At 36.5% G+C, this 24006-nt stretch overlaps 1 protein-coding gene across 1 annotated transcript; it reads right to left on the minus strand.

The window, feature by feature from the left end:
• Positions 1-5842: 5842 nt before the first annotated feature.
• POGLUT2 (protein O-glucosyltransferase 2) lies at positions 5843-23761 on the minus strand. Its single transcript, XM_069064223.1, has 10 exons — positions 23152-23761; positions 21563-21768; positions 18655-18860; positions 17905-17982; positions 15345-15517; positions 14920-15157; positions 12481-12690; positions 11096-11185; positions 9613-9720; positions 5843-6091 (listed from the first exon to the last, which is right to left on the minus strand). The coding sequence occupies exons 1-10, from the start codon at positions 23331-23333 to the stop codon at positions 6074-6076; spliced, it is 1509 nt and encodes a 502-aa protein (XP_068920324.1). The 5' UTR covers positions 23334-23761; the 3' UTR covers positions 5843-6073.
• Positions 23762-24006: the final 245 nt, after the last annotated feature.

The following is a 24006-nucleotide window of genomic DNA, read 5'->3' on the forward strand; positions in this document are numbered from 1 at the left end:
CTGACCAAATTAAGTGCAGGTTGAGACTTTTTTTTTGGACACTGGCATGTGTCTATCTGTACCTCTCTGTGCTTAATGATGTGACCTGAGGAGGAGTTGGAAGGATTGCAGAAATTAGCACTACCTGAGCAGTAAAATTTCCTAAAACTGCTCATACTCGTCCAAGTCCTGCTTACTTCTTGCATTTCTACTAACTTCAGTTATTCAAGAATCCATGATGTAGATGCAGAGGGCAACACCTTCCACAGCACAGGAGACAATCTCTGCTGTGACTGAAAATGTTCTGGAGTTATGGTGGCCAGTGTTCTGGAGATGAGCCTCTTGAGGGCAAATCCTTAGACAACATAGACATAGGCTATTTCTAGGCTTGTGCTCCAAGTCTTCCCTGCTTAGAAGGACCTAATAGCCTTTGAGATCCCAAGCTCATTTCCAAGCCAGTGTGAGACATGGACAATGAGGATTTTAGCAGAGGCTTCCTTTATAAAAAGATCAAAATCATAGAAATCTAAAATTGGAGGGGCACATGGAGCTCATCTCTTCCAACCTTCTTCAAAATGGAAGATTTCCCTCCACAAAACTCCCTTGAGTATCTCCTGAGACAGCAAGCTCTCTGTCATTCTGTTTTTTTAAAAGCTAATGCCTGTTTGAGTATCATTAAAGGTTGAAGCCAATTCACAAAGCAGGGAAGGAAGGGAAGTAAAAGGATCAACTAAGAGATGTGAACCAGCTTAAAATTGGGAAATGTTTAACAAAATAAATAAAAATGCAACATAGTTTTTTTTTATTTTAAAATTTTTACATTTTAAATGGATGAATTCATGTAAGTTGGAAAAATGATAATAATTTATCCTGGAAATTCTACTTATCCCATTCTAAGATCAATATGGAAGTGGGGGGAGGAAGAAGAACACTTACATTATTATTCTAATGGACTTAGTGACTGATTAGCACTTTATAGCCCCTCAGAGGTCCTCCTTAATGGAGATATTGATCAATGAACATTTATTAAGTACCTACTACATTCCAGATACTGTGGCAAGTGTTAGGGATACAAATCAAAAAAGAAAGACCCTTCAAGGACCTTACATTTAATCTAGGAAACATATGCTGATTTAAGTAGATGTAATGGGAATGTAAATGTAAAGATCTTCCCTGCCTCTAGGCTAAAGTGCACCTGGAGCCTGGGGTGGGAGGCTTGTTTTTCAGTAGATACTTCTTGATTGGCCAGTGGGTCCAAAAGGTTGTTACATTCTCTGAGCCAGGAGAAGGCTATATAAACCCTGATATGAGGCTTTGTTTTGGGGCTCACTTTGAGAAGTGTTCTGTGATTTGATATGGATTATGGGAAGCTGTTGTTCAGAGCCCCCCGGCTTTGAAAAACCCAGATGTTGAAACCCAGATGGTGATTTGGTATGGATGTAATGGTTGGACAGTTTGGAAAGCTGTCTACTTGATCTGTTTCTGTCTTGATAACTCTGCCTGTATACTTTGAACTTCGGGGTGCTGACCCTTTTCCCCTGAACAAGGTAAATGATATATGTTTGACTGATTAAAGTAAGCTTGTTAACCCATTTTGAGTTACTTTCCTTTATCAAAGCAGATCCAAGAACCTGTGTTGGCAGCAAACCCTGAGGACGCTTGGGGTGCTTGCTGCTACAGTAGATATAAAGTGAATAAAAGCTAATTTTGGAACGGAAAACAGTTGAAATTTTCATGTGGGGTGAGAGTGCAGTGCAGTAGAAAGACCTAAAGAGAACTGAATTCTAATTTTTACTCTCTATGAGGTTTCCCTTCCTTCTTCTCTTAAAGCAACTAGTAGAGAGAATAGGTCTTGGAAGTCAGAAAGACCTGAGTTCAAATTCTACCTCGGACACATACTAGCTATCACTTAACCTCTCTCAGCCTCAGTTTCCTCAAATATAAAATGAGGATAATAGTAGCACTTCTTGGGGTTTTGATGAAGATAAAATAAAATAATACTTGTAAAGAAAGTATTTAGCATAGGGTCTAACATAGTAGGTACTTAATAATTGTTTGTTTCCTTCCTTCCTTCTCTCTCTGTGCCCTAGCTCTTTTATCTATAAACTAGGTATAGCAGATCTTTAATGGTCCTTCCATCTCTACAAAAGCGTATGGGTTAAAACCACCCATAACTAAATATAACAGGGTCTTGCTATCACATGTAGAAGACAAAATACAGTCTCAGAATCTTTAAAAGCAAGAAACTAACTTCTCCTAGTAACTACTTACTGGTAATAGACTAAGAACTTCTAAATGATAGATTAATTATCTTAACACACTGAGATGCTATTAAGTGAACATGAATTTTGTTAAGTTGCTTCTTTTATATATTAAATGCCACCCCAGTGTTGAGGAACCAATGTAGTTTACAATGTTGTCCTTGGTGGTCTAATTTAGCAGGCCTGTAGGAAGACCTGTCCATATTTATTTGTTACAGGAGACCTTTTCTTTTCTTTTTCTTGGAGAATGAGGGCGAAGGTGTAATGCCAAGCAAAGACAACTTCCAATGTTTGGAATATCGGCATAGTAAGTCTCCATTTTATTCAGTGACAAATTAAGGCAAAACATTCACAGAAAAGAGAAAATCAAAATACAGCATTCACCAAGTGTAATTCAATAATTTCCAAGTACTACTCCACCCTGGGCAGTACATTCATTTAGTCAATCACAAAGTCTCTCTTCTCGAATGAAGATTAGTTTCCAATCATAAACAAAGTCCATTCATTTGGTCAGTCACAGAGCACAAAAACGTTCAAAGTTTTCCACCCCTGGATCACAACTGAATTGCAATTATCATCAATTACCACCAAGCACATTCTCAAAAGGGGCAGTGTAAAGCACAAAGACCATCCACCCCTGAGCTACAACAAGGTTAAGATATCATTACAGCATTTAATACCCAAAAAGAGGTCTTTTCTTCATCTAGATACAAGACAAGTTCTCAGCAATAACTCTGTTCCTGGGAAGACAAAGCTTAACAAAGTCACAAGATACATTGCTACTGTCCTCATCAATTCACTCTCAATCTGCAGAACAGTCTCAGGACCCCTAAAAAAATCAATAAGACCCTCTTCCAGGATTTCTGTAAACTTACAACAAGAAAATCCTTCTTCAGGGCTTCTAAACCAACAACAAGGGTCCAGGACCTCTGAAACAACAGCGTTGTCTTTTACCAGCAGAGGAATCTAGCAAAACAACATCTAAACAGACAGACAAAATAATGGAATCATAGTCATGACTCCTCAGTTCTTGGCAGCTCTGGGTAGCAGCTCTCAAAAGTCCTGGGCAGCTCCAACTGACCCTCAGCAATCCTCTCTCTCTCCCTGCCTCCACGATATTACTCCCAAAAGTTCTTCTGCCTCTCTCTGCTTGGGCCTCTCTCTAAATCCACAGAATTAACTCTTCCCAGTTCAGCCCTTTTTCTTCATGTCAACAAGTCCATCCCACAAGTGGGATTCACAAGCTCTGAGTTTCAACACTCAACCCAAAAACCAAGCCAATACAGGGGGATCTTTAAATTCCATTACTATCACAGCAGGGTAGTTTTAAGAATGTGATGATACCACTGTACATGGCCTCATTTTAGTTCCCCTGTTCCCTTTCCCTCCCCCAACCAGCCATCTTCTCTCTCCTTTATGGAAGTAAGCAAACTGCCAGGTTTAGCTCTGCCTCGGAAAATCATGGGGGCAACAAAATCAAAATGTGTACTGACCAATGATTGATTGTAGCCTCCATAAGTTCCTGCTTATGCAATCCCTGACCATTAGGCATGTGGCTTGCCTTTATGTACAGATGCTTTGCCCCTGCTCACAGTTGTTCAATTTGGGGTCTGGCCTCGAGCAGTCACATGGTGCCAATAAAGAAGTTCACTTCTAAATTGTTACTTAGGTCTTGCTTGTTTACGGTACAACAATACCAGAAAAAAAATGAGGAAAAAACATCAAAATATGTTTTAAAATACACAGAAAAGGGCAGAAAGAAGTTCAGAAGGGGACATAGGCAAGAACTAGTGTTGGAACTAATGGCTTTAATACGTACTCTAGAACTGCTGATAAATGTTTTTGTACATGTGGGTCCTTTTCCCATTTGTATGATCTCTTTGGGATATAGATCTAGAAGTGGCATTGTATAGCAGCTCTTTTTGTGGTGGCAAAGAATGGGAAATTGAGGGGATGTCCATTAATTTGGGAATGGCTGAACAAATGGTTCTATATGATTGTGATGGAATAAGAAATGATGAGAGGGGGCAGCTAGGTGGCACAATAAATAGAGCCCTGGCCCTAGAGTCAGAAGGACTTGAGTTCAAATCCAGCCTCAGACACTTAACACATACTAGCCGTGTGACCTTGGGCAAGTCACTTAAACCCAATTGCCCTTCAAAAAGAAAAAGAAAAGAAATGATGAGCAGGCAGACTTCAGAAAAATCTGGAATGAAGTGAGCAGAACCAGGAGGACATTGAACACAGTAACAGTCACACTGTGCAATGACCAGCTTTGATAGACTTGGCTCTTCTTAGCAATGCAAGGATCTAAGACAACTCCAAAGGACTCAGGATGCAAAATGCTGTCCATGTCCAGAAAAAGATCTATGGAATCTGAATGCAGATAGAAGCATGTTATTTGTTCTCTCTCTTTTTTTGTTTGTCTCTTCTTTCTTGTGGTTTCTCCCATTGGTTCTAATTCATCTTTACAACATGACTAATGGGAAAAAGGTTTAATGTGAATGTATATGTAGAACCTATATCAAATTACACACTGTCTTGGGGTGAAGGGAGAGATGGGGAGAAAATTTGGAACTCAAAATCTTATGGAAGTGAATGTCGAAAACTAAAACAAAATAAACAAATTTAATAAAATAAAATAAAAGGGCTGAGAGATTAATGACCAAGGCAACTGAAATGTGGAAGCTAACCTGTCTCCAGCAGCCCATAACCTTCAACTACAGAGCAAAATAAAATTTATTAAGTATTAGGTACTGTGGGGCACTAGAGGGTAAAACCTGGGCTGATGGATAGGTGTTACAGGAAATCAAAAGAGGAAAATTACAAGTGACAGAAGGACTTTGAGAAAACAGGAACTTTAATTCATTATTGGTAGAGGCAAACTGTGCATACCCTTTTTTTAACCTAGGATTACTATTATACTGAACAAATTATAGTATATGAACATAATAAAATATTATGCTACAAGAAATGACAAAAAGGATGGTTTAGAGAAATCTGGGGAGACTTGTATGAATTGATATAAAGTAAAGTGAGAAAAACCAGGAGAATAATTTATACAATAACAATATTGTAAAGAAACAACTTTGAATGACTTAAGAATTCTAATCAATATAATGACCATGCCAATTGCAGGAGATCTATGATGAATTCTGGTACTCATTCCACAACAGAGAAATTGTGGATTCGAGGAGCAGAATGAGGCAGATATTTTTTGGACATGGCCAATGAGGGAATTTGTTTTACTCCACTATGCATATTTATTACAAAGGCTTATTTAAATTTTTTTTTCTTTTCTTTTTTCTTTAATCAATTTTTTTTTGGGGGGGGAGGTTTGAGAGGAATAAAAAATAAGTGTCAATTGAAAAAATTAAATTTAAGAAATATTCCTTACAATTCTAGGATTTCATTATTCAATTATCTTTTAATATTTGGCACTGTATGGATCACTAGTGACTTGAAAGAATCAGTCTATTTCCTGAAATGACAAATTCATCTTGAGAAAAATCCTGAATCTACTTTTTGGAAATGTTATCCAGGAAAAAAAAATCTTTCATTTTATAGATATAATAAACAATTCACTCCACATAACACAAGACTTTAACATAATGATGATTTTATTCTTTTATTACAAAACTGTAAAAATGTATTTTAAACAAAGTCCTGGGAATAACACTGCATAGTAAAAGCAAAAAATTGTCTTTTCATAATTTGAAATATTGCACTGCAATGTTTGATTTTGTTCACTTAAGTGCTGTAATAAAATAATTTTTTTTTCCTTAAGGAACTCTTCTGAGCACCAACATTCCAAGAAAAGACATTTCTTAGCTTCAGAGTTCATCTTTGGCCTGAAATTGCAAAGAACAAAGTTATTAATATCTACACAATCCTTTCATTCCTATTACTGTATTTCTTTATTATTTCTTAGTATGTAAAATAGGAAGGAGAGCCAGGGCTCTCACTATGGGGCCTCTGGAACCAAGGCAAATAATGTTGTGAACTCTCTTACATTTTGCTTAAGAAAAAGTGGGTGAAAAGGAATGTCAAGAACAGTCACTGAGGAGAAAAAAGAATATGACAGAGAAAAATAAGAGAGATTAGGAGTAAGGAGATCTGGGTCTTCCTGCTGGCTTTGATTATAGTCTTGTCGAATACTTGGATGTGTGACCTTAGGCAACTGAAACTCTAAGGGATTCCCTTTTCCCATTTGCAAAAAGAGGATCTCATACTTGATCATCTCTAAGGTTTTCTGTATTTACTTCAAATAATCAAAAGGTAGGGTGTGGAAGAGAGGTAATCCTACTGCCCAGTCCTTACTTTCCCTAAGTAATGTACATAGGGTATATTTATAGCCTGATTATGAAAACTAGTTAATGTTTTTCTTCTTTTCCTCCCTTCCACTAACCTGCAGTGAGCTATGTTCTTTCCTACCAATTACCTACTTAGCCACTAGGAAGGTTGAGGTGGGTGGCAGAACAGATTATGTAAGAATTATTATTTTTTTCAAGCAATCGGGATTAAGTAACTTGCTCAAGGTTACACGGCCAGTTATTTCTGGGTGTGGTGCTAAGTATCTGAGCCCGGATTTGATCCCCAGATCATCCCGACACTGGGGCCGGTGCTCTTACTCGCTGTGCTACCTGGCCTCCCCTTATGCAAGAATTATAACAGTTGTAGGCAACGGATTTAAATCATCTTACATTATAAAATCACCTCTAAAAAACTGAGTCCTTCATTATGCTAGTGTAGAGGGATGACTGACTAGCCAACATGAATGTGGGTATTATAACTTTTTTATATTATTACACTAGGGACCTAAAAGAGAGACTAATATTGTCTACATAAAAAAAAAAATAGAAGACTCATTCATAGGGGGAAATGCTCACTCTAATTGAGATTTTAAAAAATAATAAAATTGGAGAGTCCAAGAATAAAACCCCTAAATCAATTCTGTACTATTAGGAACACTTACAGGGGAAATCAGTTAATCTATTTTTAAAATGAGATATAGTCTTCATGCATTAAAATATAATAAAAATAGATAATTAATGGATACCTACTCACTTTCAAAGCATGTTTACATATGTCTTTATATATTCTATTAATTAATTGGTATTTCTCCTCCAGGGACTTATTAAAATCAGTCATATCAAAATACTTTCCATGAATATACACTTAAATTTTAAATTCGTAAAGTTCAGGTATAGTGAACTACTCATTTAAAAAAATGTAAAAGACTCTAAGAGCTATGCATACCTTGATTAAAAAAAACTATCATAAATTTTACATAAGATCCTGGAAAGCTCAACCTTATCAGTTTTCTTGATCTCAGGGAACCTTTAATAGAAAGCCTATTTGGCCTTTTCACAAGATCCATATCTATATCTACATCTATCTCTCTATCTATCTAGCGTGTGTGTATTGTGAATTTGATAAGCACCTATTTTCTGCCATTGAATCCTTTATTTTGACACTATCATTCTGAAACTCAATACCCATGAGTCACCCTCATAATTGACCATCTTCTGAATATTTGAAAAGGTATCCTGAATGGATCCACTACATATTCATTTTATCTAACTTCAAATGGGAATACAGTTGTCATTGATGTTGTTGTTCAGTCATTTCATTTGTGTCCAACTCTTTGTGACCCTGTTTAGTTTTCTTGATCAAGATATTTGGAGTGGGTTGCTATTTTCTTCTCCAGATCTTTTTACAGATGAGGAAACTGAGACAAACAGGGTTAAGTGATTTGCCCAGGGTCACACAATTAGTAAGCATCTGCAGCCAGATTTGAACTCAGGAAGATGAGTTCAAATGGAGTTCTTCCTGACTCCAGCATACGTTAGAGGCAGCAGAGCACAGCAATCCTTTCATTTATTTTTGATTAATTCCCTAACAAACTCTCCACGGTAGTTTTTTCAACCCTAAGCTCTAATTCTATTGTTGCCCCTAACACCTGTGCAGCCTTTTTCCCTCCAGACAGATGCCCTACCCTTGTATTTACAGAGAAGCTTGAGGCCATCCATCATGAACTTCCTCATTTCCCTTTCTCTATACCTCACAACCTCTCTTTACCTATACTCTCTTCCTTTCTTCTAATTTCTGAGGATAAAGTACTCCTTTTCTCTGTGAACACTAACTTTCCCACTTGTATCTTTCAATATCTTGCTATATCAATTATCATTCTATCTGGCTTTATCATCTCTAATCTTTCCTTTTCTTCTGGCTTCTTTTCCACTTTCTAAAAAATAATCAATCTCAGCTCAGGAACCCTTTAAAACAAAAAAATACTTCCCTTGACCATACCATGTCAGGTTATCATCTTATTTCTCTTCAGCAGGACCCCTGCCATTAACTACTTCAAAATGAATCTGAACAGACTTCCCTCCAAAACATCCCTGATAAATAAGTAGTTAGGTGATCAGTTAAGCAGGCAGCTAGACAATATGCCTCACTTGGAATGTGGAAGACCTGAGTCAAAATCCCACACCAGACATATTAACTGTGTGACTCTGGGTAAAGTCACTTAACCTCTGTGAGCCTCGATTTCCTCAGCTCTAAAATGGGGACAATAAAGGCAACTGCCTTACAGGGCTGTCCAGAGAATCATCGAGGATGGCACCTGTAACGCATTTTGCAAACCTTAAAGCACCATACAAATTTTGGCTATTATAGTTATAGCTGTTGTGATCATGAAACTTCTACTTAAATATCTCCAGTGATTAGAAACACATCATTTCCCCAAAGAGCCTATTACACTTTTAGAATGATCTATTGTGAAGATTTCCTCCCCCGCTCCCCGTCCTCAAACTAATCTGAGAGATAGCCTTTTGGGAACAAGAAATCAAAACCAACTTTCTTTGACGTGACTGCTATGCCAGACCAACATTATATGGTTACTAAGACAGGTATGTCAGGGTAATGCTATAGCCATAAAACAGCTGAATTCTTACATAGCATTGGACAAAATCTCTCATTCTTTGTGGACAAAATGAAGATGTGCTAGACGATCATTTACTTAGGGCAAATTCAGAACTAGTTCTTAACAGTACCTAAAATGTAATGATAAATACATTGATGCCAAGCTAGAGATTCAAGTGATGTATTCCGAGGATTCATTCATGAAATCCCATACTGGGGTGGTAACTTGAATAAAGGGGAGGGAACAGATGTGAGAAGGTACTGTGGAGGTATAATTAAAAGGACTTGGCAAATTGAATTTGGATGATGAGTAAAAGGGAAGAGTCAAGGATATCACCAAGGTTTCAAATACAGAAGACTAAATGAACGGTAGTACCAGTAATAGTAAACGGAATAAAGTCAGAAGAAACACAGTGTGATGAAATAGAATAATAGCCAGACCTACCTTTTTTCTATGGCAATTACAGGGAAAGAGGTCATCTTCAGACTGAGATTCCACCTTTTCCATTCCATCTCGAACTTTGGGTTCAGTCACTTGTAAACTAGCATATTCCTAGTTAAAGAAGAACACTACATTTTCATTCTAAGATACAGGACTTCCAGTACCTTCTAAAGAACTGAAAATGCTAGAGTTTTGCTTTTATACCATAAATGTTTGCTGAATTGAATCTATGCTAAAAAGATTCATGCTACAGACTTCTGATAATGACAAGATTCCTCACTCTGCCAGTGTGGGGTGGGGAAAGGTTCCAACTGTTTTGAACATGCACACAGTACTAGCTTCTGATTCCTTCTTTTTCTGTACAGCTAACACCTGGTTTGCACTATTCTATCACTTAGAATATATCATAATTTGTCTTTGTTTATCTCTGTATGTGTCATATACCCCAACTAGGCAATAGGTTCTATGAAGGCAAAGGTGGTACCTTATCTAAACTTTGTATCTCTCTTAGCTGCTAGCACAGTGCTCTATACATAGCAGGGAAATTATTTGACTTGTGTTATAGACAGGTGTATGTATACTTTATCTCCTCTGCTTAAGTATAAGTTCCTTGAGGGCAGGCACGTTAATTCATAAGAATTTGAATTCTATATAGTATGTAGCATGACGTCCTATGCAGAGTAAACAATGAATAAATAGCTCACATATTTATGAATGAATGGGACAGAAGAAATCCAAGCAGCATTTTTTCACATGCCATTACAATTTGAACAATGCAAATTCACTGGCTCCTTGACCCACAGGTATGATGTCCTACCTTCTAAATCAAAGAAAAAATGGGTGTTGGAAAGCACATTCTTACAGACCCTCATTTTACCAAGCTTTATGCTACAGCAGGGTACACTAGTGTGAGGCTGTATTAAATTTTTCAATGCTGAAACAAATTCTGAACACAGAGAACTATTAAATAAAAATTATTTATTTTTTCTCTGTTTTGCAGCAGGCATTTCATGCTGACAGATTTTATTGAATTATGTTTGGAATACTAGTCCTAAGATTATGTGTTAGTTGCAACAATTTCCTAGATTCCTTTCTGATTATTTTTTTTTAAGAAGCATAGCAACAAGTTTTAATTTGTAGTGTTTAAACAAAGAGATCTTACTGTAAGAAATATTTCATATGGAACATATATGAATCTATGTACAGTGCTGCATGATTACCGACCAGTTTGCTGACAAACAGACCTCCATCTACCCCTTGGGTAATTACACGTGATTTTCAATTTTCAAATGAAAGTGACCTTTTCCATTTTTTGTCCTTTGGTTTTTGATTATTCACATTGTGTCCCAAATTTCCTATCATTCACAACTGCAAAAAGATATATTTACACAATTGTGTGTGTGTTTACAAATTATCTAGCAGAATATTACATTTACCATGGAGGCATTTACAGCCACAAGTCATTACAACCTTTGCAAATACTGACCTGGAAAAGCTTGAAATAATAGCAAAATATGTTATCGCCCATGAGGTTGTCTCTTGCAAATTCTTGTCCTGCTTTTGCTATTGCCTTTGCCTATGGAGGAGAATGACATTCTTCATTATTATATAATTTTACAATGAGGCTTCTTTTTTGACGTGAATAAAATGTTCCCATTTGTGTATGGGATACAGCATCAGAGTAATGAGTGAAGCCAGAAAAACAGAAGATGGCATGGATGGGCATTCTTATCTGATACGGGAGACATTTAATGGAATGTTCCCATAGGCCAAGCAGAGACATATTAGAGCAAGGTAGTTTGAGAATTCAAATTAGAGAGAAAAAAAAAGTACCCCAAAAGAAATGCAAGAAATAAGCCTCTACCTCCCTCCCCAAGGATGTATAAAATAAGTGAGGAGACAATGGCCTTATGAAATGAATAAGAACCCAATTTCAATTCTTTTTTTTTAGAGATTGCTTTTCAAAAACTCCTCATTTTAATGAAAATTACAGTTACCCCCTTAATGATAGAGGAGTGCTAGCTCCCTTTTGGAGTCCTAGTGACCCTTTCATTTTCTTATTGCCACCAGCAGTGACTCATTTGCTGTATTAGGTGGTATAGCTGCTGGTTTATGGAAGACAAAGTCACTCACCGATAGAAAAACATACAACTTAAGCCTAGTTTTCCAGTCACAAGTATATAATGGGGAATTAGATTGAGCATCTTCTCCTGTGTAAAAACTCTGAGGGTGGAAGAGGAAGTCATTAAAAATAGGAAAAGTTCATTCCTTTCTGGGGGACATGATCCTAATGTAATCCTAAATAAATAAATAAATGATCCTAAATAAACAAATCCTAAAGGCATGCCAGATTCAGAGCACTTAAATGACCGATTTTGTAGACATGTCCCCTTTCGATTTCTCCGTTGGGCCCCTCTGCCAGTACTTTTCCTTCTCTCCACCAGCCCCCCACACCTTTTTTTTAGCTTCCTTTTGTGTATTGTCTTCCCCCATTAGGTTGTAAGCTACTTGAGGGCAGGGACTGCCTTTCTTTTTCATCTTTGTTGCCCTAGCACTTAGCACTGTGCCCAGCACATGATAGGCTCTTAAAAAATGTAAACTGACTGGGCGGGTAGTATAAATGGCACAGTGAATAAGGCACCAGCTTTGGAGTCAGGAAGACCTGAGTTCAAATTTGGCCTCAGACACTCAACACTTACTAGCCATGTGACCTTGGGCAAGTCACTTAAGCCCAATTGTCCTGCCTTCCCCCCTCCAAAAAGCAAAAAAAAAAAAAATGTTAACTACATTTCAAATCTCCACTCACCTACCACGACGTGTGCAGTCAATGTTTAATACATATTTGTTGAATTGATGAAAGTTTTGTCTTACCTCTTCATCATGGTCTTTAGCCCACTGAAGTTTTTCCAGGAGATCACTCAGGTTGCTTTTCACTGGTATGTAGTGTTTCCAGGGCTGCAGTTCTTTGTAAAAGTGTTCATAATAAATAGAGTCTTGCTTAAGCACAACACTGTTGCCAACTAGTAGGTAAGGCAGCCGGTATGCTGCAACGGTACCATCGACATTAATCTGATACTTGTGCTGTAAAACAAGATACACCAGACACGAATTGCAATTCGCTTTCCTTCTTATCCCCTGAGACAGTTTGGGCAGCTGATTTTCTTCCCAGCTTTCACCATTTAGTTAATGTTTTTGTGTTAATGTTCTACTTCTCCATGCATACTGATTGAGACCTAAATGTTCAAATTGGATGCTGCCCTAGAGATCACAAAATCAGTAACAAGGCTAGTTACTATTGAAAGAACCTTGTTTTTTTTTTTTTAATTGGGGATTTTACTCAGAAGGTGATGGCATAAGGAACATTGTGTTTATTTGTGAGTGTAATGGCTGTAGTGGTTTATTTTCTTCACTTGTGTGCCTAATGAGATCACGTTCTGTGCTATGTTAATTGTCTCTCTTAAACACCAGATGGCTACACAAATGGCTTCTGGGAATAAAAAGCCTTGGGACAAAAAAGCTTGAAACTGGAACACTTGCAGAACTGTTAAAATTGGAAGCTTCTACTACGTAGAAAATGCTTTGGATTTTAAAAAAGGAAAAAAAAAACGTTAATGTGAAAATAACAGGGGCCTTTGAGAACTCAGTCATAAGAAGGAAAGTAGGTATACTAATTGAACTGTGAGTAGGTTTGGCCACTCTGGGAGAAAAAAATTTGCAACTATACTATATAATACAATATGATATGATAAGATACTATACAATAAAAATTTGGGACTGTACTAAAAAAAGTCACTAAATTGTATAGCCTCTGACCCAGAAATACTAGAGAAATACAGGGATCAACAACAGAGTATTCATATATATATATATATATATATATATATATATATATATATATATATATGAACATAGTTTTAGCAACACTTTTTCTAATAAAAAAATTGGAAAATAGAAGCCCATCAACTGGAAAATAACTGAACAAATTGTGGCATGTGAACATAATGGAATAATGTTGCAGTTATAGGAAATGACAAACACGAATTCAGAAAAAATAGGAGTTGTAAGAACTCTTTGTATTTCTGGCACCTCGCATAGTACCTTAATCTAAATTGCTTCATAAATGTTTTGTGCAGCTGTCAGTGGTAGGAGGTACACAACAAAACATTTATTGATTAACAAAATACAGGTAGAACTGGAAAAAAACCCTATTTTTCATTATAAAAATAAATTGATGTGAAGTGAAATGAGCAAAATCAAGAGAATATTTTATTCCATGGTAGCAAAAATAATATCAAAGAAAGCAAGTTTAAAAGACTTCCAATCTCTAATCAAAGTAATGAACAATAGTGACTTCAAAAGACTGATGACTAAATATACCTTCCATCTCTTGACAGGGAATAGACTGAGATACGAATTCACAGCCATGGTCAATGAGTTGACTTGTTTTGCTGAAATACATACATATACACACACACATATATGTATATGAATGTGTATGTGTATATGAATATCAATGTGATTCTACTGAAGACTTGTGAGGGGATGTTGACTAGTAGATAGTGAAAGATATAAAAAAAAGAAACATCAATAAAATACTTTTTTAATGCACAGAAGAAAACAGAGTGCAGAAGGGGATACAAATAAAACAGTTTTGTTATCATCCTGTTAAATTTATGTATATCAAAGCAAACTGTTACAGTTCAGTTTCTTATATAAGCCCCTTATTAATATTGTGTTTGTTGATGACTGATAATTTCACACACAAAAAAGAAATATGATAGGCTATAAGACATGCTGGAGTCGAAAACCCAGTATGTATGCAGGCTCCTAATCATAGGGCTACTACTTTGCCTTGGCTCATCTGCCTCCCCACCTCTACCACCCCCACAGGATTTTCAAAGATTACTCAATAGCCTAATGTGAAGTAAAGCATTCCAAAGACTGGAAAAGAGTTTGGTGGGTTGGGGCCATTCCCCGATAGTAAGAGCAATTCACATGTTAGACCTAAGAAGCCCCCTCTGATCTTAGGAAAACAGAGGTGATGTGGCATTTGAACAGAAGCTCGTGATCTTTCTCACCAGATGGCTTGGGAATAGCCACCTGGATGCCAAGTAATTCTTATCCTGAACCAGCTGTAAATAATATGTATGTGGCTTTGGGAAAAATAGAGGATGGGTTAAAATGCTTTGTGGGCAAAATGCTTTAATAAAACAGAATACAGAATTTAAATGAAGGCAAAAACTCGGGAGCTATAAAGGTTACAAAAATTAAAACCATGAGAAGAAGTTATAAAAACTATTGATGTCTTACCTTAAAAAAATCAAAAAATGAAATGTGCTTCACAATGGGACCATATAAACTTTCATCATGCTTAAAAAAGAAAAAGTTGGTAAAAGCAGCATCTATGAGGTCTGGGTGTTTTCTACTGAGTTTTACAAGCTCAAGTCTTTCTTTCCGGCTATCTCGTCCTCTCCAGAGGGCCGTAGTATTTTTGCTTTCCCATGGGGGTCCTGTGTTAGCTTGGACAGACATCATATCCAAACTTACTCTAGAAGACAGAAAAATCAAAAGATTTTCCCTTAAAAAATTCAAAGGTTCTTTATATTAGAAATCATATGATTACATAATCCTAAATAATCATAGAACTGATAGCTCATAGATTATAATTTTATTGTGATAAAAGTCATCAGAGAAATAAAACTTCTACTTAGATAAAACTCTAAGTGACTACTTACCGGCCCATAGTTTCTAAAACAGAATCAGTCAAGTCATAGGTTGGCATCACAATATCTTTGGAATCAGTAGATCCACACCAGGAAAATATGGGATGGAGGTTTGCATTGGATTTCCTCTTCTCCAAAGGCCAATCTCCTAAATTAACAAAAAACTCAACATCTGGCATTTTCACCTAAGAAAACAAAAATAATTCCAGTGACTAACTACCACTAGCATACTCAGGTGTGTTATATAGTTCTCAGAAAAATATTTATCAGTCAAACTATAAATGAAAAACAAATGACATGATGGGTTGCCAGGCCATGATATGTGAGCCCAAACAGGTTTAATAATAATAAGGATTATTCCACTCATCAAATATATAGTGTATGAAAGCACTTTGAAAAGTGTCGCACAGTATACATTTGCTAGGTAGAATTATTTTTATTATTAAACTTGTTTGGTCACACATCATAGCCTAGGGACCCATCATTTCACTGAGTTTCCATTACCAATTTTGATTGATAAATGTTTCTCTCAAAAAGAGACCCATTTCTTCAACAAAAGAAAAGTGAGAATAATTTAGAAATGATAAAATAAGAAATTACAAAATCATCTGCAAGAGGGAGAAGGATGAGATGGCGAAGCAGGGGAAACAGTGGGAAAGGTAGAAGGGGTAGGGAGGAAGAATAGGAATAAGTAGAGAGGGTAAAGAGAGACTGCCATGGGGATAGAAGTATTGGACTCATGGGTATCCTTTTGAAAACAAATTAAAACTTCAGTTTTTGATATAGTAGTTTATCTTTAAATCATGAAAAATATAACCAGCTGATATTTTCAACTGGCTGAAAAATAAGTTATACTCAATGCATTATATAAATCTATTTTCTCCATCTTAACAATAATGTAGCAGAATAGAATGAAGAAATTGGAGTCAGAAGGACCATGGTTCAAATGTGAACTCTGACACTTAATAGCTCAGTAACCCTAGGCAAGGCAGTTAACTCCTTGTGAGCTGCAGGCAAGTTTCTCAGATTTATCTACCAAATTTTAGAGGGGTTACTATTTGCATTGGTAATAAAATTAGAATTTCTTGCTTTTTTTACTCTTCTTAATAATAAAAATAGTTTAATATGGCATTTACAAAGTACTGCAAAAAATATCTCATTAGCTCCTTAATACACCTCTGGTGGGGTTGACAGGGCAGATATTAAAAATCCCATTTTGTAGATCAGGTAACTGAGGCTCAGGAATATAAATGACACATCTAATGACATACTTACGTTACTTGTAAAAATAAATTAATTTCCCAAGCAAGATCTGCAGAGTTAGTACCAGGGGACAACTGAAACTCAGCCTAGTGTTCAATGCAATACAGTACCATATTGGAGTCATGGCTGTTCTCCCTCTCTCTCTCCCTCTCCCTCTCCCTCTCCCTCTCCCTCTCCCTCCCTCCCCCTCTCTCCCTCTCTCCTCTTACTCTGCAATTTCTATGCTTCTTATATAAAAGAAAGATATGAATTTTTCCTATACAGCTCCATACATACAGAAAATTTGTTGAGTGCTTTGTGATCTTTTAATCTATTTGTTTGGCCCTTAGAAGGTGCTTTATAAATGTTTGTTGTTTGATTATATTTTATTTGTATTATACATTATACAAGAAAATCAAAGAGGACAGGTGCCTTTGGCTCAATAAATATTTGTTGATTGACTGATTTACTGATTAATTGATTAATTGAACAAGCATTTATTAAATTCCTACATTCCTATGTAGCGAGCACTGTGCTAGGTATTAGGAATAAGGAGACAAAACCAAAACAGCTCTTGTCTTCAAGGAACATATATGGGGGAGTGGTAGGGAGCATCATTCAAACAGATAAGGAAGACGTTATACAAAGGAGATAGAAGGTAATTTGGGGAGTGCTAGCTACTTAGAGAATCAGCATGGGTTTCTTGTGAGAAGTGGCATTTGAACTAAAGGAAGCTAATGATTCATTTAAGGGGGACTGAAGTGAAGAGCTAGTTCATTTAAGGCACTGGGGACATACTGTTCAAAGACAAAGAGAGAGGAAATGGAAATGTGTTTGAGGAGTAGCATGTAGGCCACTTTGGTTGGAAAATAAAGTGCCAAAAGGAGAAAAATGTACAATAAGCTTGGAAAAGTTAGGCGGGAAGGGGAGGTGGTTTTGGGGAAAAAAGGTAATTAAAAATTTTGTTTGAATAAATGGAAAAATCAAATTGGAGATGTCCAGTAGGCAGTTTATGGTAGCAACAGTTGGTGTCTGATTGTTATCTGTACTGTCTAACATGAGTTACTTAAATATGGATGCCAAAATATTTTACTAGAATCTTCCCCCTTCCCCCTCCCAATGCATGTAGGCTTTACATACGGTATCCAAAAACACTTCATTCTAAGGTTGTTTAATCTATGAGGTTTTCTTCTGACTTGGAGTGTAAGAGTGGCATTTAAACAATGCTATAATATAAAGAACCACTGATATTTAACAGTCTATAAATACTGAATAGAAAGAAGCTTGAACTTGAGATGGGCATTCTAATCAAGAGATAAAATATACTCACTTTTCTAGTCAAAGAAAGCAGTATGGCATCCATGAAAATCCTAAAACCTACATGTTCACCATGAGTCTTGATATATATCTGAAAGAATATTTGAAAATCAGTCATACCAGTCAAAAAGTATTGCTTTCATTAAGAACAAGCAAGTAATGTAATTGTTATTATGATTTTTGATAAGCAATCTAGTGATAGATATATAGCTAGTGATATATATATATATACACATATGATATGTAATAATAAGGATAAGAAAAATTGAAAACAAATGAAAAACATTACTTTATGCATTATTATACTACGTAAAATCAGTCACTAATTCAGAGTCATTTTTGAGTGACTCCGTGTTTTAATCTTGCTTGACTTTGGGGAAGGTGGTCCTGCAGGAGAGGGCAATATGCATCAGACCTAATGGTATTTCCTTATCACTAATTCCATCTCCTCATAATGAATAGTGGCACGTCCTACTCAAGCTCCCTAACCCCATCTCCTCATTAAAATCCTGGACCAATCAAAATACAGAGAAGCATTGAGGCAGCACTAAATGCACCTCCTCAAAATTCTGTGATCCAATCAAAATGCCTTTGACCTTATATGGAAGATGCTTACTCCTGTCTATAAAAGCTGGTCACCCCAATGACCCACCAATGCATTCTGCCTTGGAGTTAATAAACTCCTTTTAACTTTCTCTTAATGCGTTTTGCCTCTTTAATAAGGGCAAAGTTCCCCGACATAGAATTTTCCTTTTAATAGTACCTTGTTGTCTTTCACAGTGTAGTGGCACAAGCTTTGTCTTTGTCCAAATCTCTGTGGTATTTCTACTGCAATCTTATCTGGATCCACTGTGGGGAAAGGTTCAAGGTCTCTCTGGATTTGTGGAATGCTTTGGGGGCAGTTCATCTCCTCCAGCCAGGTAGCACTGTCTTCAATAGGGCAGTTACAGTTCTCATGGTAGACAGGGCCTAATTATATACAAGTCATACATCAAAATGCTGTAGCAAGAATGTCATTTAGTATTCTCACATTCACAGTACATTACCACCATTACATATAAAGTAAAAGCTTTTGGACAAATTAGAGGGAAATAAAAGGCTATTAAAATATTTTTTATTATGCTAAAATAATTTTAGTGCCAATTCTTCCAGGATGATAGGAACCAGACTTACTTGGGGACCAAGAAGGACCCACTATATACCAAATTCTGTTACGTGCTAAAAAAAAAATTGTTACAATTGTACTGTCCTTTTGAATTCATGTTGAGAACCTAACCATGAAGACCACCACCTGTGGACCAGTGGTTATATTAAAAGTAAGATGATTATATGTATAGGCAACTTAATAATATCAGGCTTTAGTAATTGATAGAGTAAGGATGCTTTGTTAATATTAAAATATAGTGTCTAAATAAAGGGTTGCTTCTATTCAGGGTTAAATTTTTGTGTTATTGATGGTGAATTTAATTTTAATGGGCAGTTATTTTTAAAACATAAGACTATATAAGGCCATTCCTGTGGTTTGTATGAACCCCTGAACTGAATTTGATTCACAAAGTGATTGGAGAGATTAAAGATCTAAATATATAGTTGGCACTTTGGGCATAAGAATATGAATTGATAGAAAGGCAGCATAGTAATAGTGAAAAATGTGGAAGACTAAAGTCAGAAAACTTGGAAATTAGTCTTAGCCAAATAACACATGAAAGTACTTCGTAAATTATAAAATGTTATCGAGAGCTAAAGAATTACCGCTAAATATCAACGGTTATGTTGCTGAAAATTTAAAGTCTTGGACTATCTAAATTTTTCCATTTCTTTTTCTTTTCTCTCTTTTAACTTCATTTTTAATTAACAAACATCTGTTTTTTCTTTTACCATTAAAAAGAAAAATAATCCTTCTCCTTACTTCTTTTTTTACATGATCATGCAGCTTTTGGGTCTCCTTTGGAAATTACAGCCACTAAATTTTAATGTTTACTTAATAAATTGCCCCTCAACCTAATTAAAATCCCATTTTGATGTGGTATTAAGGCATGAAAGTGTCTCTATGTCCCAAAAGAGCATCGCAAACATTGATAAATTCTACCAGGCTGAAAAGACTTTCAGTACCAGCCCAAGGACAGATTCTACATCTACTGTCCAAGAAATTGCAAAGAGAAACTTGGGGCATGAGAACATGTGGTTTTCCCCAGCTGGCCCCACAGTGATTATTTTTTTGGCCACAAGACTCAAGAAGATTGTCTGCTAAGGTGAGGAAGGGTTGTCATTTGCATCAGCAAGAATGTCCTCATGAATGAAATCAGGAATCCTTGAACAATTAAGGCAAATACTCTCTCCAACATTCTGGCTGCGAACTTAGAGCCCTAAGCTGTTAAGCAGCTACTTATTTGACCATTTTCCATCCTGTACTTGAACTTCCCTCTGGGAAATACATAACTTTTTAAAAGTTTTACTTATTAAAATAGAGGTTATGTCTGTCTCAAGAACTGTCAATTGTGCCAGTTCTGGGAGCACAATGTTTTATAATTATTCCCTTTGTAGGTGGCCACGACACTCTCCTAATAAGTTTAAAATGATCTTTTGCTTCCCCAGTATTATTCAACCTATACTAAATGATCTGGATGAAATAAATTGTAACTAGACTGTAAACTCCTAGGAGGCAGGAAATCTTATTGTTTGCATATTCCACAGTATCTTGCATAGTACTCTGAATATCACTTGATAGTCAGTGAAACATTAGGTAGGAAAAGAAAAAAAGTGATAACATTTATGCTTCTCCATGAATATCTTTTATTAAAAAATGGCCAAATATTTTAAGAACTATCAAATTGTTTTCTAATCTATAAACATGACATGTTATAGCTGCAAGAATATTTGGTTTTCCTCCCTTAGCTGCCAAGACCAGACTAGCTGGGTTCAGAGAAGGTTGCCTACTCACCAGGTGGGGATTTTTGGGGGGTCATATCAACCCATGAAAACAATCTAAAGGAGGGCTTGTGATTTTAATATATAATAGTATCTATACCCAAGAAATAATGATGAATCTTCTGAGAAAAAAATAACATCTATAACTGCTTATTAATCTAGTTTTACTTCATAGATTATGCTCTTTTAAAAATACTCATTCCTCTTTAGCTGTTATAAATTCTTTTTGAATCCAGTCTTACAAGACCTTTTCTCTTTTTGTCAAGCTTCTGAATCACTCATATGGATGGCTTTAATTTACTCTTCTTTTTGGAGACTTAATCTCCTTATCTCAATCAGGCTAGGTGTGCTACCATCATTTACAGGCCTGATTCCCCTATTTACTGGCATGGGAGTTTTCAATCACTCTGCTTCCAACTTGGTCCCATCTGCCCCTCTTTAGGCACCATAGTGGTCTCCCCTATTCCAGGGCCCACCAAAGTAGCGTTAATACAGATACCCAATTTACTATGACTCAGAACTCCCAAGCTCAAGCAATTCACCAGCCTCAGCCTCTCCAGTAGCAGAGAATACAGAATTGCAGACACACTCAGTTTCAATTTACTCCTTAAGGGATTTCAAAATATGTTTATGGACTGATATCAAAATGTTTCTACTAAAGAACGAGAAATTGTTATTTACTTCTGGGTTTGCAAGAAATATGCCATTTAAAAAGTGTTGCAATTAGCCATTTCTTAAATTACCTTTCAAAATATATGGAGACTTGGCCACATGTTGACCCTGGACTTTAACTTCTATCTTTAGATTTTTATAACTTGCATACATTCTGTATCTCACAATGAAGGATCCATCCTTTCGGTCCAAAACCTGTACTCCAACTCGTGTGAATTGTTCATCTGGTGCTGAGATCTTAACTTGGAATACCTTTTCACCTGGAGAGGTAGTGAACCTACAACAGGGATTATGACAATTTAATAAGGACATAAACATTATTTTATAATAATGTTTTCCATATTGTACCTAGAGGAAATTTGTTGCCTGATCATGATAGTAAATAGCCTTTATTACTCTCCTTTACCTTTTATTTTACTCTCTGCTTCTCCATTGTCTGCCATATATTTCTGGTATAGAAGTGGCGAAGATAAATGCATTTTAGCAGAGGGGGTACCTCATTCTATCCTATGACTGTAACTTCCATGCATGTACCACTCCCACCCCACCAACTACTTCAATGGAATGGCTATTGAGCTCCATTCATACACATCAGGAAACTGATTTTTCTGAATGTGTGAGTAGTTGAGTTACCAGGTGACCAAAATCACCATCCTTTAATTTTAAAACTAAATAGAGAATTAGTTGCTCCAACACCAAAACACAGTCTTTAACATCTATAAGGACTGGCCAGTTACAAAGATTTTGCTTCTATAGAACAGTGGGAAGAGTATCCATTAGTGGAGGGGAAACAATTCATGAACTCACAAGTATTTGTTTAAAAATAGCTTTTCAAAAGTATTGACTATAAAACACTTTTGGTGAATTGAGCCTCTCACAGTGGTAATATTTCTCTTTTAACAAACAATTCAGGGATTTCATACTTGGTTACCTCTTTGTTAGAAATAATGTTGCAGTTTTCCTTTGAACTTTAGATTACAAAACCTCTTTAACTTCAGGTTAACGGAAGGAAACAATCTAAGGAAGAGAAAAAAAGGGGAGGCCACTAGATGGAGCTGAAATGTAGTTTGTAGTCTAAGCTAGAGTGGAAGTGGGGTTGAAATTGATTTCAGATGTGTTAAACCCTGGATCAGTCAGTAAAAAAGTATATATTAAGCACTCACAATGTGGCAGGCACTGTGGGTAAGCACCGGGGATACAGAGAGGCAAAAACCCGGTCCCTGTCCTCAAGAAGCTCACATTCTTGCTGCCGAAAAAGTTAGAGATTTGAAACAAAGGAGGCTCTCACCAAGCAAGTGAGGTATTGGAGCGCAGGGATGGGCTGAATGGGTTTCCAGTCTCTTGGTTGAGGTTATTCTCTATCACATTTAAGAAAAAGTGGCAACAAAGGGTTGGTGGTCAAGCCTTATTGGTCAAAAAAAAAAAAATGCAGAAGGTGGGTGAACTGGCAGTTATAAGGTTAACGCTACTTATAGTAGGAGAAATCAGCAAATTTTTAAGAGAACCTAAAAATTCTAGAAAATAAAATTTATTTGAAAAATTTCCCTTGCTTCCTCCCTTCATCCTTTCCTCTTTTTCCCTCCTCCCCAGAAATAACCTACGGCATTAGGATAGATTTTAACCATGTTCAAAAATAGTATTAAGGAGGTGTGTTACTTACTTCTGACCTGTGGAATCCACAGCCTGAATATAGAAATACCGGGCAGGCAGAACAACATTGGCGTTTAGTCCGGGTCCCCATATCAAACAGTTTTCTGGATTTACTCGTTGCTCTTCACCAGTCACAGTAAGTGCTGGAGTTGTTCCCAGAAAGAGGTAGGAAAGCAACAAAATGCTAAACATTTACAAAATTTACTGGCGAAACAACACGGTGACAATGAAGTTTCCAATGCGGCCAGCACCAGCAGGGAATATGCTGCTTTGTCCGTGAAGAAACGCTCATTCACCAATTATAGCTACAAACACATCCACAACAGCATGTACATTTGAAGTAGGTTTTTCCTTAATAATAATAATCCAAAGCTCGAATACCTCTACTTTCTTCCAGGACAGTTACCAGCAGGAGACAGGGATTCTCTTTAAAGTATGTTAACCCTACAGAGGATTCAACAAAGCACCACACTGTTGCTTTTGCCAGGGACAAAATGAACTTTTCTTTTACTCTTGCAGCAAGAGCATCACCTTGGGTGAATGGGCCCCCAGGACCAGCCAAAGAGGAAAGCAAAAGTGATTGGCTCTTTTCTCAAAGACTTGCTAAATAATCTCTTTTCCAAATGGATGTAATTGTTAAATATCTTTGGCTTCAGGGGCATTCTGGGATCTGTAGTTCATGTAAATGAAATAGCGGAAATCCAAGAGGAATAACATTTAACAGAATCTCATTTATTCAATGCATTACCTGGTTTCAGCGAGAAGAAAAATTATCATTCATACTAATAAATACTCAGAATATGAAGCACTACAGTCCAGAGTCACAAAGAATCTTGTTTGCTTCCCCAAAACTCAACTCAGAAAT

The sequence above is a fragment of the Petaurus breviceps genome, unplaced genomic scaffold (assembly GCF_028583685.1).
Source record: "Petaurus breviceps papuanus isolate PSGF00001 unplaced genomic scaffold, PetGlider_PUasm1.0 90625, whole genome shotgun sequence".
Taxonomy (NCBI): Eukaryota; Metazoa; Chordata; class Mammalia; order Diprotodontia; family Petauridae; genus Petaurus; species Petaurus breviceps.

Bases quoted from the DNA above. Each gene is read 5' to 3' on its own strand.
- POGLUT2 (XM_069064223.1), bottom strand. From the start codon at position 23,333: ATGTTTAGCATTTTGTTGCTTTCCTACCTCTTTCTGGGAACAACTCCA. The intron at 21,769-23,151 runs GTAAGTAACACA...TCCCTGTTGTAG, and splicing joins GTGGATTCCACAGGTCAGAA to GTTCACTACCTCTCCAGGTG. The intron at 12,691-14,919 runs GTAAGACATCAA...CTTGTTTTACAG, and splicing joins CATTTTTTGATTTTTTTAAG to CACAAGTATCAGATTAATGT.